A 15,396-nucleotide genomic window follows, 5' to 3' on the forward strand; every position below is an offset into this window, starting at 1 on the left:
AGGGCCTTTTCTGTGATGGTCCCCCAATTGTGGAACAATCTCCCTGAAGAGGCCTGCCCGGCGACGACGTTGTTAACTTTTCAGCGCCAGGCCAAGACTTTTCTCTTCTCCCAGGCATTTAGCAATGTGTAATTAGCTTGTGTTTGTTTTTGTACGTTTATGTGATTTTAATTTGTATGTTTTTGTGATTTTAAATTGTTGAATATGGTTTTTTAGTGTGTTGTCCTATGTAATCCACCCAGAGAGCTTTGACTCTGGGGTGGTATACAAATGTAAATAATAATAATAATAATAATAATAATAATAATAATAATAATAATAATAATAATATTCATTCTAAGGACTGAGTAGTGCTGTTTCCTCCAGTGATTTTGTTGATGCAATTGTTTTGATGCAACATTCAGTATTTGAGACATTATGCCTTTGAATACCTGTTCCAATGGAATGCAAGCAAGAGAGTGATGTCTTCCGGTGGTTTTCTCAAAGGAATCTGGTTGGCTTCTATGGGGGGGGGGGGAATGCTGGTCTGCATAAACTTTTGGCCTGATCCACCAGGACTCTTCTTATGTCTTCTGCTGCCACCTATCATAAGGTCATGGTACAAGCAAATATAGGGCAGTACCCAATGGCAGTCCTACGTAAACTAGGCCCATTTACTATGAAGTATCTGCTCTGTGAAGGGGTACCACAGGATACTGCCCACACAGAGCGTCTCTAGACACTGGGCCTCTTACTGACCATTTGTGAACAAATGCCCTTATTTCACTCTTCGTTTTGTTAACATTAAGTTCTTACTTTGTTTTGTCCACAGAACTTTGTACGATAGGAAGAAAGCCTGAAGGGTGTAGAGAAATTTCGTTCTGGCAGGGAGTGGGTTGACATACATTAGCTATAGAGGCAAATCCAGATCTAGGGAAAAACTAGAGATGACTATGGTGCATTGGTGGTCATAAGAACAGAATAGTCTTTGTGGATCGGAGCAAAGACCTATCTAGTGTAGCATTTTGTTCCTACAGTGTTCAACCAGTAGGGTGACCATAATTTGGAAACCAAAAAGGAGGATAACATGGCCACGCCCAACATGTCCAGCCCACAACGGGACGTGCCCACCCAAATATGGCCTTGGTCACATGTCTGATTTCACAGCACATAATTAAGACATACCTGTTCTATATAACATCTTAATGTTAAAATCACTGGAATACAGAACAGGTGAGACATTGAATGTATCTGAAAATAATTCCACTCATTCCTACTTTTCTAGCTTTTGCTATACTTTGAAGCTTTTGCTATTCTCTGTGTGATACATTCTCCCCTTCTCTCAAATAGCTTTTCTGACAGATGCTCCAGTGGGAAGTCCACATTGCCCTGCTCGTGCCCTCCGCTCCATTAACACCATGTCTCTTACCTGCCCAAGAGTTTCCACATCTCTCGCTCGTCTTCGCCCGTTCTCGCTCGCTGCCCCCTATGCCTGGAATTCTCTTCCAGTGCATTTGCGGACCACAATGTCAATTTCTGTTTTTAAATCTCGCTTGGAAACATTTCTTTTCTCGAAAGCTTTTTAACTGTAGCGTGGTCATACTAGTCTATATTTCGTTTTAATGTCCCTACCCCTATTGGTTTTTCCCCTCCCTCCCCTGTCTGTTACGTAATTTTTAAATTGTAAGACATAAAGCAGATTGTCTTGTTTTGTTTTATTCTGAACAGCGCCATGAAAATTGATGGCGCTTTATAAATTAATAACAATAATAATAATAATAATAATAATAATAATAATTCATAACATCCTCCTGTGTATTTTGCCTAGCAAGTGTTATTCAGAAGCATACTGATACTGTGGGTATAGCAATCATCATGACTAGTAGCCTTACTGCCCATGAATAGAACATAGGAAGAGCCATGCTGGATCAGACCAAGGTTTCATCTAGTCCAGCATTCTGTTTACACAGTGGTCAACCAGTAACCTTCTAGCAGGACATGGATGCAACAGCACCTTCTTGACCATGTCCTCCAGAAACTGGTATATATAAGCTTACAGCCTCTGATACTGGGATATATGGAATGAAAGTTGTAAATCATGAAGTGGGTTGGAAGAGGTAAAATATATTGTTGTTCAATGTTTATTGCATGCTTCACTTTTGACATAAGTGTAATAACACACATTATCATGCAAGCCTGGGCCCATGTAAGACTACTAGTCCAGGAACTTAACAGCACCACTGACCTGATTTAGGATAAGTAACATTCAGTACATCGTCGTCCAACAGTTGGAATTCATTTTCCACAAAGTTGAGTGTTTCCACATCATACCATTTATTGGGAAAAAGGATTCCCTTGTGGGTGAAATACAGTGCAGATGACATTGGGGGAAAAACCTTATCTGGAAGAGAAATAGAGAGACATGTAGCAATCTTGTCACCAGACACCTCTGGTGTCCTTACAGAGGCGTCTGGTGCCAAGAGGTCTCAGGCAGGTGGTGGCAGTGGGGATGAGGGAGGAGGTAAGCCATTTGTAAACACACACACACACACACACCAGTTACTCAGCTAGCTAGTGGATTTTCATTCTTTTCTTTTCTTTTCTTTTCTTTTGAGCAAATGAAAACTGCCATTTAAATTCCCGTTCAAGCACAAATCAATTTCTCTAAATTGAAACTACAGTGTATATAATAAAAATAAAAGAATCCATTAAAATAAAAGAGAGTAGTAGTACAGTACTTTCAATGCCCCCAACGGCTTGCGGCCAGGTTACCTCAAGGAATGCCTCCTCCCATATGTACCTGCCCAGACCCTAAGACAATCCTCAGGGGTCCTTCTGCATGAGCCCTTGGCATTTACAGGACAATTCCACAAAGCCTAAAATGCAGAATGCAGTTCTGTGAATTGATGGTCTCCCTAAATTCAGGAAGTGGAGAACTCACCTCTCACGGTTCCAGACAAGCTGGACTTTAAAAGAGGACAAACCTCATTCCCCACACCAACACGTAATCCCCCTCCTCAATAGCCCCAAATGATTCCTCACTCACCAATGAATTCAGCTTGCTTTTTACGGTCTCTCCCATCCACTACTTTTGGACTTTGCTGGCACAGGAAAGGGAACACAGGAACTCCGGCATCAGTACTTAGAGTTCCAAAGTTCTTCTGGCATCATTAGATACGATAAAAACACTCCAAAGTCAGGAGAAATAAATGGGCTGGCAGTGTCCTCTCTTTAGAGCTGATTAAATGAATTTTGCAGTCCCATCTTTGCAATGCATATATTTAAAGAACATGTCAGCTATATGGAGGCATTTGCCTATGACACAAGTGGGGTGAAAGTTGTCACGGAGGCCCAAGCTGCCTTTAGAAAGAATCACTCTACCTCTGATCATGGTCTGATTCTTTTTCACTTAGCGGAGAAACCTCTTAAATTTCTACGTAGCAAAGTGTTTGTCGCCTTCATGGATCTGAAGTCCGCTTTCGACTCCATCCCTAGAACTAAACTATGGGAGAAATTAGATAAAATCCTGGTGGGTAAAAGACTTCTTAATCTTATAATGGTTCTATATAGCGACAGCAGGATGCGAGTTAGATGTGGCACACAGGGACAGCTTTCAAATGAAATTCTTATGTCTAGAGGAGTAAGACAGGGCTGTATCCTAGCACCTACGCTATTTAACCTATACATAAATGATATTGAGGAGGCCCTGTCTGACCATGAAGGACATTTGCCCAAACTTGGCGCAAGGAAAATTCCTATTTTACTTTACGCAGACGATGCTGTTATTCTCTCCCGCTCTAGACCTGGTTTGAAACATCTTTTAATTAAATTCTCCAACTTTTGTTTGACCAACAATCTGAAAATTAATTTTGAGAAATCTAAAGTCATGGTCTTTGAAAATAGATTTTCTCAACCTCGGTGGTCCCTTGATGGGCATATCCTGGAACAGGTGAAAAAATTCTCTTACCTGGGGCTGTTATTCCATCATACCCTGTCCTGGAGTGCCCATAGATCGGCCACCCTTAATAAAGCTTCAGTCAGTTCAGGCGCAATAACACGCTTTTTCTTTACTAAAGGGGGGATGTTTATACCGTCTGCTATCAAAGTGTTTAATGCCAAGTCTGCAGCCCAGCTTTTATATGCCTCCAACATCTGGATAGGGGGGTGAACATCTGAGATAGATAGGCTACAGACAAGGTTTTTGAGGACCCTTCTTCAACTTCCAAAATGTGTCCCTAATTCCATACTTTTGTTGGAAACCAGGGGAAAGCTCTCTTTCGCTTAGGGCTTGGTGGTCTGCCTTAAAATTTTGGATGGAAGTTAGTCTTTTTGGGAGGGGCTCAGGTCTGCTTTCATGTTTGTCTCAGGACAACTATGTGAATAGCTGGTCCAAGCTTCTTGCCAGGAAGGCAGCTTCAATCGGTCTCTCCTCATCCCTCCTCCTTAATCTGGGCTTGAATTTTGCTTTTAAATCTGTCAAACAAAGGTTGTGGGATATAGCCTTCTGTGACTTACGTACTCGCTCTTATGTTTCTTGCTCTCCCAGTGCATTGCATGTTCATTACGTTGGGCCTCTTCAGCTGGCTGACTATCTAAAGAACCTGTCAGTGGCTAAATATTGTATAGTGTAATGCCCTGCATAGAGATGGAGTCTAGAGATGAGGAGGAGGTGGCAGAGGCTGGACCTAGTACCGAGAAGCCCAGCTCAGGTAGTGAGGAGGCTGGACTGGCAGAGACTGTGGCAGAGCCTCAGGGAGAAGAGCCAAGGCCAGCTGGGACCTCTGCTAGCTCTGAGGGCCTGATGCCAGCAAAGACTATGGAGGAGCCGCAGAGGTGTGAGGAGGAGGCGGAGAAGCCTGGTTTCAGCCAGTTGCGGGCGGAGAAGGCAACCAGATGCCGGTCTCGCCGCCTCCACCAGAAACACCAGGCAATTAGGGATCAGCTGAGAGGCCATGACTCAGCACTCTGACTAAGGATAAAAGTGCAGCTGTGAGCCATGCAAAGTTGTCAGAGATTATCTGAGCATTCTGGCGGAAGCCTTTGCTCTTGTGACCTCGTGCCTTGTTCCTGAACGCCTGGATTCTGATTCCTGTCTTGATTCCCGGACCCCGTGACCACGTCTGCCTACTCTGGATTCCTGCTTCGACCTTGGACCTATGTCTTGCCTGTTGTTGCCCCTGACTCTGGACTGTGTTACTGGTTTGTCGCTGACAGTTGGCTGTGTTTGAACTTGGACTGCATTATCGAATCTCCTCTTTGCCACGCTCCCTTGACTTTGGACTGGACATTGACTACTCTACAAGCCTGCTCCTTGAACTGTTTCTGTTCCTTGACTTTTGCAGTCAAACCCCCATTTTCCCCTCCTTTCCCTGCACTGTTTAGCTTCTGTAAATAAACACCTTCATTGCCTAGCTACCGGCTGGTCTTATCTTTCTTTGTCAAGCCATTTGGCGGCTTTCCCGGACATATAGTTTTCTCCAAGGCCAGATGCAATGTTTATTCTATTGAATTACTTCAGGGCGGATTTGCTGGTGTCCCTCATCAGGAACGACGGTGCCCCTGTAAGAATATGGAAGTGGAGACGATGGAGCCTATCCTTCTGTCCTGTAGCTTTTATAATCAGGCCCGCCATCTTATGATAACCCCATTGTTGAGTAAACTGTCCAGAAGTCCAGACAAATTTTATGTTAAGTTTCTGTTGGAAGACAAGTCCTCAAGAGTAACTTTGGCTGTTGCTAAATTTCTTACAGTGGCGGCCAGGATTAGAGCTCTCTGTGTATTAGATGAAAGTTGATAATATCTCTAACTGTATGATTTCATGTTTGATTCTTGTTTTCTCATGGATCTATGGATAACAATAAAGTAGTATGGTATATGGAGGCATTTGCCTATGACACGACTGGGGTGAAAGTGGGTTGTGTGAGAGCAGCCCTGAATCATAGGCCATGGCAAATTCAGCTCCTGCCATCTGGGTCCTCGGCAGGCCAACAGAACTTCCAAGACCCTTTCTCCAATCTTCACACCGAACACAGAAAGATCGAGGAAGTAGCCAAGTAGGTGGAGTGTGCATGCGGACATACATGCCCCATTCCCACTTCAGCCATACTCATGTGGCTGGGCCATCACCAGTCTCCAAAGCATCTCACGTTTTCCCATTAATAATTACAAGGCCTTTCTCTCGGTCCCACCAGCAGCAGCACCCCCAATGACAGGCGGGTCATATGCGCATATGCGCATCCTTAATTTAATTTTTTTAAAAAATAAATTAAATTAGAAATGTGCATATGTGCATCCTTTAATGAAAATATTGTTTCAAAAAAAGTTTTCACTTGAGGTAGATTGCATGTAATACCACAGAAATAACGTTTTTAAAATGAGAAAGATTTAACACATTCCATTCACCAGGCATTCCTACACTTTCCTCAAGAGACAGACAACTCCAACAATCCACAAACCACTCTCTCTGAAGAACTCCCGCCACAAAGAGTTGGAATTAAGAGCATGTGCATAAAGGAATGTTAGCTAGGGAGGCGCATAAAATACAAAAACAAGGAAGTGGGAGGTGCAGAGAAAGGACAGTTTGGGAATTGAAAGGTTCAGAGAAATGAGAAGAAGAAACAACACCGACAACGGGGCAACGAACAGTGTGCTCCGCAACAACGTTACAAGAAAAGGTAAGTAACGCTACTGAGCAACAGTATACACAAGGTAGCGATACAACTTACAACGTCACAAGGGCTCAAAAAATCGATATAAGCAGAAGTGTAGATCCACACTGTGACATCACGCAGACAGCTGAGGGGCAAGCAAGGCTAAGCTTGAAGTGAGCCTAGAATTGAACATAGAATGTATCCATGCATCTTTGGGCATGTTTGCTCTCCTCCCCTGTTTGGACTGTGAAATTCCTGCTCAGCTTCCTTCACACCTGGAGAAATAACACTACCCTGGTAATACAGCCCAATGATTTATTAGAAGGAACCTGAGCCATATGAGGCACAGACAGAAAGAAAACAGAACAGCAGAAGCAGCAGTCTGGCCTTCTTCAGTCCCATGGGAAAGTCACACTCACTCCCCGCATCTTCTCCTGATAAACGCGGTCAAAGCGTTCATTCTGTGCCACTGTCAGGTGGTTCTTCCAGTCCCCGACGATCCCTAGAAGACCACAAGAGCAAGCAGTAAATGCAAAGAAGTTGAGCCGGCAAACAGAAATGAGTGAGTGTCCCTTTAAAGGCTGACCCTACCTTTAGGCAGAGTGAGGAAGGATGTGGATGATGGTCGGCAGCAGGGGCAGCCCTCCAACCTGGCTGATCCACCACCTACTATTATGATGTCCTTCTGAGCCACCCCCCCATCAGTGCTTGTCCTCTGTGTATTCTTTAATGACTTGTGCCAGCTTGCTGTCAGATCATAGCTTTCTCCCAAATGCACTCACAGAGCACCATTTGGGAAAGCTTGCTTGAGTAAGCAGGCAGTTTCACAAACTACTCAGGCAACACGTGTTGATGCCGCTGATTCTGCACCAGGCAAAGCTGCTGGCAACATGATGGAGGAGAGAGCTCGGTGTATCATGTGGAATGTCTTGCTGGCTTGCTGCTCTCAAGCGTGGTGGAGGAGGCTGTCTGGTTGCCAGCATTCAAGTCCGATTCAACTGCCAGTCTAGGCAGCTTCTTTCCATGGAATGCAGAGAGTGGACACTCCCCTGTGCAGGCTGAGAAAATGCCATGGGAAGGCCCCGATTGCTCTCTCATATTGCCGCTTCCAAGAGGCCTCTGCAGAAATTCTACAAATACGATATATCTTACATTTTGCAGGCTCCTTTCAGCACAGGTCTACCTAAGACTGCACTATGATCAACAACTGACCCCGCTCTGATTTCCACCTACAAGGGAGGTTCAGAAGGTGGGAACAAGGGAGAGGGCCTTCTCAGAGGTGGCTGCCCTGACTATGGAATGAGCTCCGCATTGACACCCAACTGGGGCTGACACTGTCATCATCTGGGTGCTGGGTAACGACCATCCTCTTCCCAGGCATTTAACAGAAGACATAGATGAGGCATCTATGTCTGTTATTCTAAAAAAATTTGGGAAATGAAATCATCATCAACAACAACAACAATCTCAACAACAACAAGGTTGCCAAGTGCCTCCATTTCAAAACCTCTCAAAGGAAACAAAAAGTTTTCCACCTGGGTTTTTCAGAAAGGGCCACCTGTCAGTGGAGAAGAATCTTATCACTTCAGAATATATCTGATTGGGCTGCAGGGGTGCCCATCTCACACAAATGACCCTCCCACCACAGGCACATGAAAAGGCATTAATTCTAGTTGAGCGGGAAACGTATGAGGAAGCTCAAGGCAGTGGGGCATCCTTCCCTGCCTCCCATCTGCCACCTGACCTCCAGCAAATGCACATGTGGCAACACTAGATACCCAGGACGCTCTGCTTTTACCTTTCCTCAAGAACTTCCCTTTCTTGTGATCTAAAATGTCATCTGACACTGCGGTGTAGTTGGACTTCGGGTTGTCCTTCATCTTCTGGAAGGAGGCATTTTCCACCACAGAATCAATTTGCTGGCTGTTCAGCTCCTTCCCAAGGAAAAGGCAGATCTTCTCCACACTGCCTCGCAGATCCTGGCGGAGAGACAAGCAGATGGCCTAGGAAACTGTCTGCCTGCTGCAGGGCTTGTGGACATCACACACCATCTACATAGCTTTGTAGACATTGCTGAGGTGGAGTCAGTAGAGGTGGTTTATAATTATTTTTATTGATTGATTGATTGATTGATTGATTGATTGATTTACAATATTTATATATGGCTCCCCATTGAAAGTTTCAAAGCGGTGTACAAGATAAAATGAAAATAAAAACTGAATAAAACAGTTAAAACAGATTTTAAAGGAAGCAGAAACAATGACTAATGGCTAGACATTAAGGAAAGGCTTCCTGGAATAATGATGTTTTCAGGAGATGCCAAAAGGAGTACAAAGTTGGCACCTGCCTGACCTCCAGAGGCAGGGAATTCCACAGAAGGGGAGCCACCACACTGAAGGCTCTTCCCCTGGTGGACTCCAATCAGAGGATGGTACCCGAGACATGGGGTCCTGGAAACCGCAATAAATATTAGAAGTAGGAGGATGAAATGCAGTACTACCAAGGTAGCTTTCTCTGAAATGCTCCATGTTCTATATACAGGGCCATCTAAGCAGGCAAAACTGAGGAGTTTCAATGTGTGGATGAGATGGTGGTGTTGAGAAGAAGGCATCAAATTTATAAGGTGCTGGGAAATGTCTGGGCCTGGGTACAAGAGGGATGGGCTCCATTTGAACCTAAATAAAACCTAATCCCTGGGGCTTAACGTAAAAAGGTGAAACTTTAGCTTTTAACTGGAACCCTGGAAAACAGCTGACAGTGTAAGCAAGGGGAAAGGCTACCAATGGCTACTAGTCGATAGCTATGTACCATCTCCCGTATCAGAGGTAGGATGCCTATGTACACTAGTTGCTGGGGAACAGGGGCAGGAGGGTGCTGCTCCAGTCATGTCCTGCCTGTGGCTTTCCCATGAGCGGCTGGGTGGCCACTGTGTGAACAGAATGCTGGACCAGATGGATTCTTCTCCAGATCCAGCACAGCTCTTCTTCCGTTCCTAGAGACTCTCTGCACTCAACAGCATGCCATTTTAAAAAACTTTCACTTGGAGAAGTAAAGAAACAACGTAAGCCAGGATGGGTGTGTATACAGCCAAAGGTCAAACCATACCTGCTGCAGCTCTTCATAACTGTTAAAGAAGACATTGGGTCTCCCCTTCACCTCCAGCCAACTTTTCACATGCTCAAACCAGGAACCAAAGGCCACTGCAAGAGCAAAGCAGAGCCAAAAGTGGCATGTCAACAGTCCGAGGGCCGGGGGGTGGAGGAGGGTTACACTTCCTGCCTTCAGAGGTGGATATGCATTATCATCACACAGCACTGGAACTGAGGCCTCGCCATCTCCACCCTCCACCAGTTTAATTATGTGAACTGCCCAGAGAGCTTCAGCTATGGGCGGTATACAAATGCAAATCAGCAGCAGCAACAGGAGCAGCAGCAGCATGGCACATTTCCCCTTCCTTCCCCTTTGCCCTGTTGGGAATTACCGTTCTGTGATAACGTTATGAGGATCGAGTACGAAGAAAGCCTTTGTGGTGTGGTACCTGGAGTGCTGGACCAGCCCAGGGGAGACTGGACTTCCCATCTTCACTCAGTCATGAGAAACACAGAGTGGCTTTGGACTAGTCTGTGGCAGTCAATATTTCTACCTCTAAGCTCACACCACTATTCTGAGGGCTAACATGGGACAACTCTATGTACCCAGGCTTGTGGCCTTGTGGAGGGCAGGATACAAATATACAGTGTTAGATAAATACAATAACAGGTCCAGTTCACCACTTTTGACAAATGCACAAGATTTCCTCAGAGAAGACAAGATAATCAAATGAAAGTCACTGTTGCAGCTACAAATCTCAACTGCTGACTTCTACTACGGTGTAAAGGAGGGCAGGGGAGTTCAGTGGTTATATTGCTCAGTGAGGGGGGATCCACACGTCGCTCCCAGAGTGCTTCTATGCGGTCCCAGTGCACCCCGAAAACTATAGTGTGACTTCCCTGTAAAAGAAACGACGAAGAGCCGTCCATGCCACCGACGACGACGACGACGACGACGAGAGCTCTTCGCCAGCGAGGAGAGCTCGGCAAAAGAAGGCGGGGTGGAGAGCTTCTTCCACTTTTCACCCCGCCTTCTTTTGCTGAGCTCTTCTCGCCGGCGGAGAGCTCTCCTCAGCGGCGGCGGCGGCGCCATGGACGGCTCTTCGTCATTTCTTTTACAGGGAAGTCACTCTATAGTTTTCGGGGTGCACTGGGACCACATAGAAGCGCTCTGGGAGTGACGTGCGGATCCCCCCCAGTCTCTCATGGGGGAGGAGTGCTACAACCCAAATGGAGGAAGACGGTTTATTGGCCTCTTTGCATACCATTCCCACTCAGGAATTCCTCCAAGAACTCTTCCACAGTTCCAGGGTCCTTGAAGATTTTGAAGATTTTGGAGTGGTGGTAAAATGAGACCAGCACATCCTTGGGATTACGCAGAGTATAGATCACCTGGAGGAGAGGCAAAGGTGACATTGTGAGAGGGCGGCATCTCACCCCTGTTACAAAGAAGCTCCAAATGCTCTGCAAATGGAACATGCCGTGTGCATTACGGTTTTAACTGGGATTACCCTAAGGACCTCGATCAAGAATTATTTTCCTGGGAATCATAGCGAAAAAGCTGCCAGGAGTACTATTAAAGCCTTGGAACACTGGCAGAGGCAATGGAACCATAGAATGTATTTGCTTCCTATAAATGGTTCCTATAAATTCCTTGCTTCCTATGAATGGAAGGTGAGTCAACTCAGAACTCCCCATATCTGTGTTCTACACGAGCAGGAGGTGAAGGTGGGCTTGATGGGAGAATTGTTCCTATCTTACCTTAGCCTTGGACTGGATAAATGACTTGGGGAAAAGCTGGAATGGCATGTGAGAAGCCATGAGTCTGGGTGGAGGAGATGCCAGGGCAATCTTCATACCATCAGTAGTTTCTATCCATGGTGACCGGTCCCACACAAACGAGCTGTGAACCCATGATGGGTCCCCATTGTGCCAGATTAAGCCCAAAATCTCCTGCATCCAATTGGTACCTGGAAGGGAGTTCAATAATCATACGGTTGCCTCTTCTTCCCCTACACCCTTTTTACTTACCCACTTTCACCTTCCGTTCCACCGACCACACGTAATTCCCTGTCTATGCAAAATCATAAGAACTGGAATGAATTTCAGTAGACCTAGGAGCTACTTAAAACTCTACAAAGCCAGGATTCCCTAAATTCATCACCAAGTCAACATAGTCATGTCTAATTGAGCATACACCATTCTGACTGGCGGCAAGGAAAGATGTTAGCAAGGAGAATAAAGAACTGAAGAGATGCTCATCTTTGTCTGTAATGCAATCAATATTCAGAGATGTCAACAGGGGTGTTATGTCAGGATAGACATCTTCTTTTCAAAGATGGATGACTTTTGTTCAACATTTCTCAGGATCCTCCTGCTTCCTTAAAAAAGGTACAGCATTTGAAGGTCCTCCTCTGGGTGCCTACTCTGAAGGAAGCTCGGAGGATGGCAATCAGAGCGCCTTTTCTGTGATGGTCCCCCAATTGTGGAACAATCTCCCTGAAGAGGCCTGCCTGGCGACGACGTTGTTAACTTTTCAGCGCCAGGTCAAGACTTTTCTCGTCTCCCAGGCATTTAGCAATATGTAATTAGCTTGGTTTTGTTTTTGTATGTTTATGTGATTTTAATTTGTATGTTTTTGTGATTTTAAATTGTTGAATATGATTTTTAAGTGTGTTGTCCTATGTAATCCACCCAGAGAGCTTTGACTCTGGGGTGGTATACAAATGTAAATAATAATAATAATAATAATAATAATAATAATAATAATAATAATAATAATAACAACAATAATAACAATAACAATAATAATAATAATAATATTCATTCTAAGGACTGAGTAGTGCTGTTTCCTCCAGTGATTTTGTTGATGCAATTATTTTGATGCAACATTCAGTATTTGAGACATTATGCCTTTGAATACCTGTTCCAATGGAATGCAAGCAAGAGAGTGATGTCTTCCGGTGGTTTTCTCAAAGGAATCTGGTTGGCTTCTATGGGGGGGGGGGAATGCTGGTCTGCATAAACTTTTGGCCTGATCCACCAGGACTCTTCTTATGTCTTCTGCTGCCACCTATCGTAAGGTCATGGTACAAGCAAATATAGGGCAGTACCCAATGGCAGTCCTACGTAAACTAGGCCCATTTACTGTGAAGTATCTGCTCTGTGAAGGGGTACCACAGGATACTGCCCACACAGAGCATCTCTAGACACTGGGCCTCTTACTGACCATTTGTGAACAAATGCCCTTATTTCACTCTTGGTTTTGTTAACATTAAGTTCTTACTTTGTTTTGTCCACAGAACTTTGTACGATAGGAAGAAAGCCTGAAGGGTGTAGAGAAATTTCGTTCTGGCAGGGAGTGGGTTGACATACATTAGCTATAGAGGCAAATCCAGATCTAGGGAAAAACTAGAGATGACTATGGTGCATTGGTAGTCATAAGAACAGAATAGTCTTAGTGGATCGGAGCAAAGACCTAACTAGTGTAGCATTTTGTTCCTACAGTGTTCAACCAGTAGGGTGACCATAATTTGGAAACCAAAAAGGAGGATAACATGGCCACGCCCAACATGTCCAGCCCACAACGGGACGTGCCCACCCAAATATGGCCTTGGTCACATGTCTGATTTCACAGCACATAATTAAGACATACCTGTTCTATATAACATCTTAATGTTAAAATCACTGGAATACAGAACAGGTGAGGCATTGAATGTATCTGAAAATAATTCCACTCATTCCTACTTTTCTAACTTTTGCTATACTTTGAAGCTTTTGCTATTCTCTGTGTGATACATTCTCCCCTTCTCTCAAATAGATTTTCTGACAGTTGCTCCAGTGGGAAGTCCACATTGCCCTGCTCGTGCCCTCCGCTCCATTAACACCATGTCTCTTACCTGCCCAAGAGTTTCAAAATCTCTCGCTCGTCTTCGCCCGTTCTTGCTCGCTGCCCCCTATGCCTGGAATTCTCTTCCAGTGCATTTGCGGACCACAATGTCAATTTCTGTTTTTAAATCTCGCTTGGAAACATTTCTTTTCTCGAAAGCTTTTTAACTGTAGCGTCGTCATACTAGTCTATATTTCGTTTTAATGTCCCTACCCCTATTGGTTTTTCCCCTCCCTCCCCTGTCTGTTACGTAAATTTTAAATTGTAAGCCATAAAGCAGATTGTCTTGTTTTGTTTTATTCTGTACAGCGCCATGAAAATTGATGGCGCTTTATAAAATAATAATAATAATGATAATAATAATAATAATGATAATAATAATAATAATAATAATAATAGATAACATCCTCCTGTGTATTTTGCCTAGCAAGTGTTATTCAGAAGCATACTGATACTGTGGGTATAGCAATCATCATGACTAGTAGCCTTACTGCCCATGAATAGAACATAGGAAGAGCCATGCTGGAACAGACCAAGGTTTCATCTAGTCCAGCATTCTGTTTACACAGTGGTCAACCAGTAACCTTCTAGCAGGACATGGATGCAACAGCACCTTCTTGACCATGTCCTCCAGAAACTGGTATATATAAGCTTACAGCCTCTGATACTGGGATATAAGGAATGAAAGTTGTAAATCATGAAGTGGGTTGGAAGAGGTAAAATATATTGTTGTTCAATGTTTATTGCATGCTTCACTTTTGACATAAGTGTAATAACACACATTATCATGCAAGCCTGGGCCCATGTAAGACTACTAGTCCAGGAACATAACAGCACCACTGACCTGATTTAGGATAAGTAACATTCAGTACATCGTCGTCCAACAGTTGGAATTCATTTTCCACAAAGTTGAGTGTTTCCACATCATACCTTTTATTGGGGAAAAGGATTCCCTTGTGGGTGAAATACAGTGCAGATGACATTGGGGGAAAAACCTTATCTGGAAGAGAAATAGAGAGACATGCAGCAATCTTGTCACCAGACACCTCTGGTGTCCTTCCAGAGGCGTCTGGTGCCAAGAGGTCTCAGGCAGGTGGTGGCAGTGGGGATGAGGGAGGTAAGCCTTTGTAAACACACACACACACACACCAGTTACTCAGCTAGCTAGTGGATTTTCATTCTTTTCTTTTCTTTTCTTTTCTTTTGAACAAATGAAAACTGCCATTTAAATTGCCGTTCAAGCACAAATCAATTTCTCTAAATTGAAACTACAGTGTATATAATAAAAATAAAAGAATCCATTAAAATAAAAGAGAGTAGTAGTACAGTACTTTCAATGCCCCCAACGGCTTGGGGCCAGGTTACCTCAAGGAATGCCTCCTCCCATATGTACCTGCCCAGACCCTAAGACAATCCTCAGGGGTCCTTCTGCATGAGCCCTTGGCATTTACAGGACAATTCCACAAAGCCTAAAATGCAGAATGCAGTTCTGTGAATTGATGGTCTCCCTAAATTCAGCAAGTGGAGAACTCACCTCTCGCGGTTCCAGACAAGCTGGACTTTAAAAGAGGACAAACCTCATTCCCCACACCAACACGTAATCCCCCTCCTCAATAGCCCCAAATGATTCCTCACTCACCAATGAATTCAGCTTGCTTTTTACGGTCTCTCCCATCCACTACTTTTGGACTTTGCTGGCACAGGAAAGGGAACACAGGAACTCCGGCATCAGTACTTAGAGTTCCAAAGTTCTTCTGGCATCATTAGATATGATAAAAACACTCCAGAG

At 44.3% G+C, this 15,396-nt stretch overlaps 1 protein-coding gene across 1 annotated transcript; it reads right to left on the reverse strand.

Moving 5' to 3' along the window:
• Nucleotides 1-7,020: 7,020 nt before the first annotated feature.
• LOC134408362 (sulfotransferase 2B1-like) lies at nt 7,021-15,396 on the reverse strand. The gene is made up of 7 exons (XM_063140621.1): nt 15,247-15,396; nt 14,452-14,607; nt 11,480-11,688; nt 10,984-11,110; nt 9,735-9,829; nt 8,428-8,608; nt 7,021-7,131 (listed from the first exon to the last, which is right to left on the reverse strand). The coding sequence occupies exons 2-7, from the start codon at nt 14,588-14,590 to the stop codon at nt 7,022-7,024; spliced, it is 861 nt and encodes a 286-aa protein (XP_062996691.1). The 5' UTR covers nt 14,591-14,607; nt 15,247-15,396; the 3' UTR covers nt 7,021.

This window comes from Elgaria multicarinata, chromosome 13 (assembly GCF_023053635.1).
Source record: "Elgaria multicarinata webbii isolate HBS135686 ecotype San Diego chromosome 13, rElgMul1.1.pri, whole genome shotgun sequence".
Classification (NCBI taxonomy): Eukaryota; Metazoa; Chordata; class Lepidosauria; order Squamata; family Anguidae; genus Elgaria; species Elgaria multicarinata.

Excerpts from the sequence above, each read along its gene's own strand:
- LOC134408362 (XM_063140621.1), bottom strand. The coding sequence starts at position 14,590 with ATGTCATCTGCACTGTATTTCACCCACAAGGGAATCCTTTTCCCCAAT. Across the intron at positions 8,609-9,734 it reads GTTATGAAGAGCTGCAGCAG|GATCTGCGAGGCAGTGTGGA; the intron begins GTATGGTTTGAC and ends TCTCTCCGCCAG. Across the intron at positions 7,132-8,427 it reads AGGGAAGTTCTTGAGGAAAG|GGATCGTCGGGGACTGGAAG; the intron begins GTAAAAGCAGAG and ends GTGGTCTTCTAG.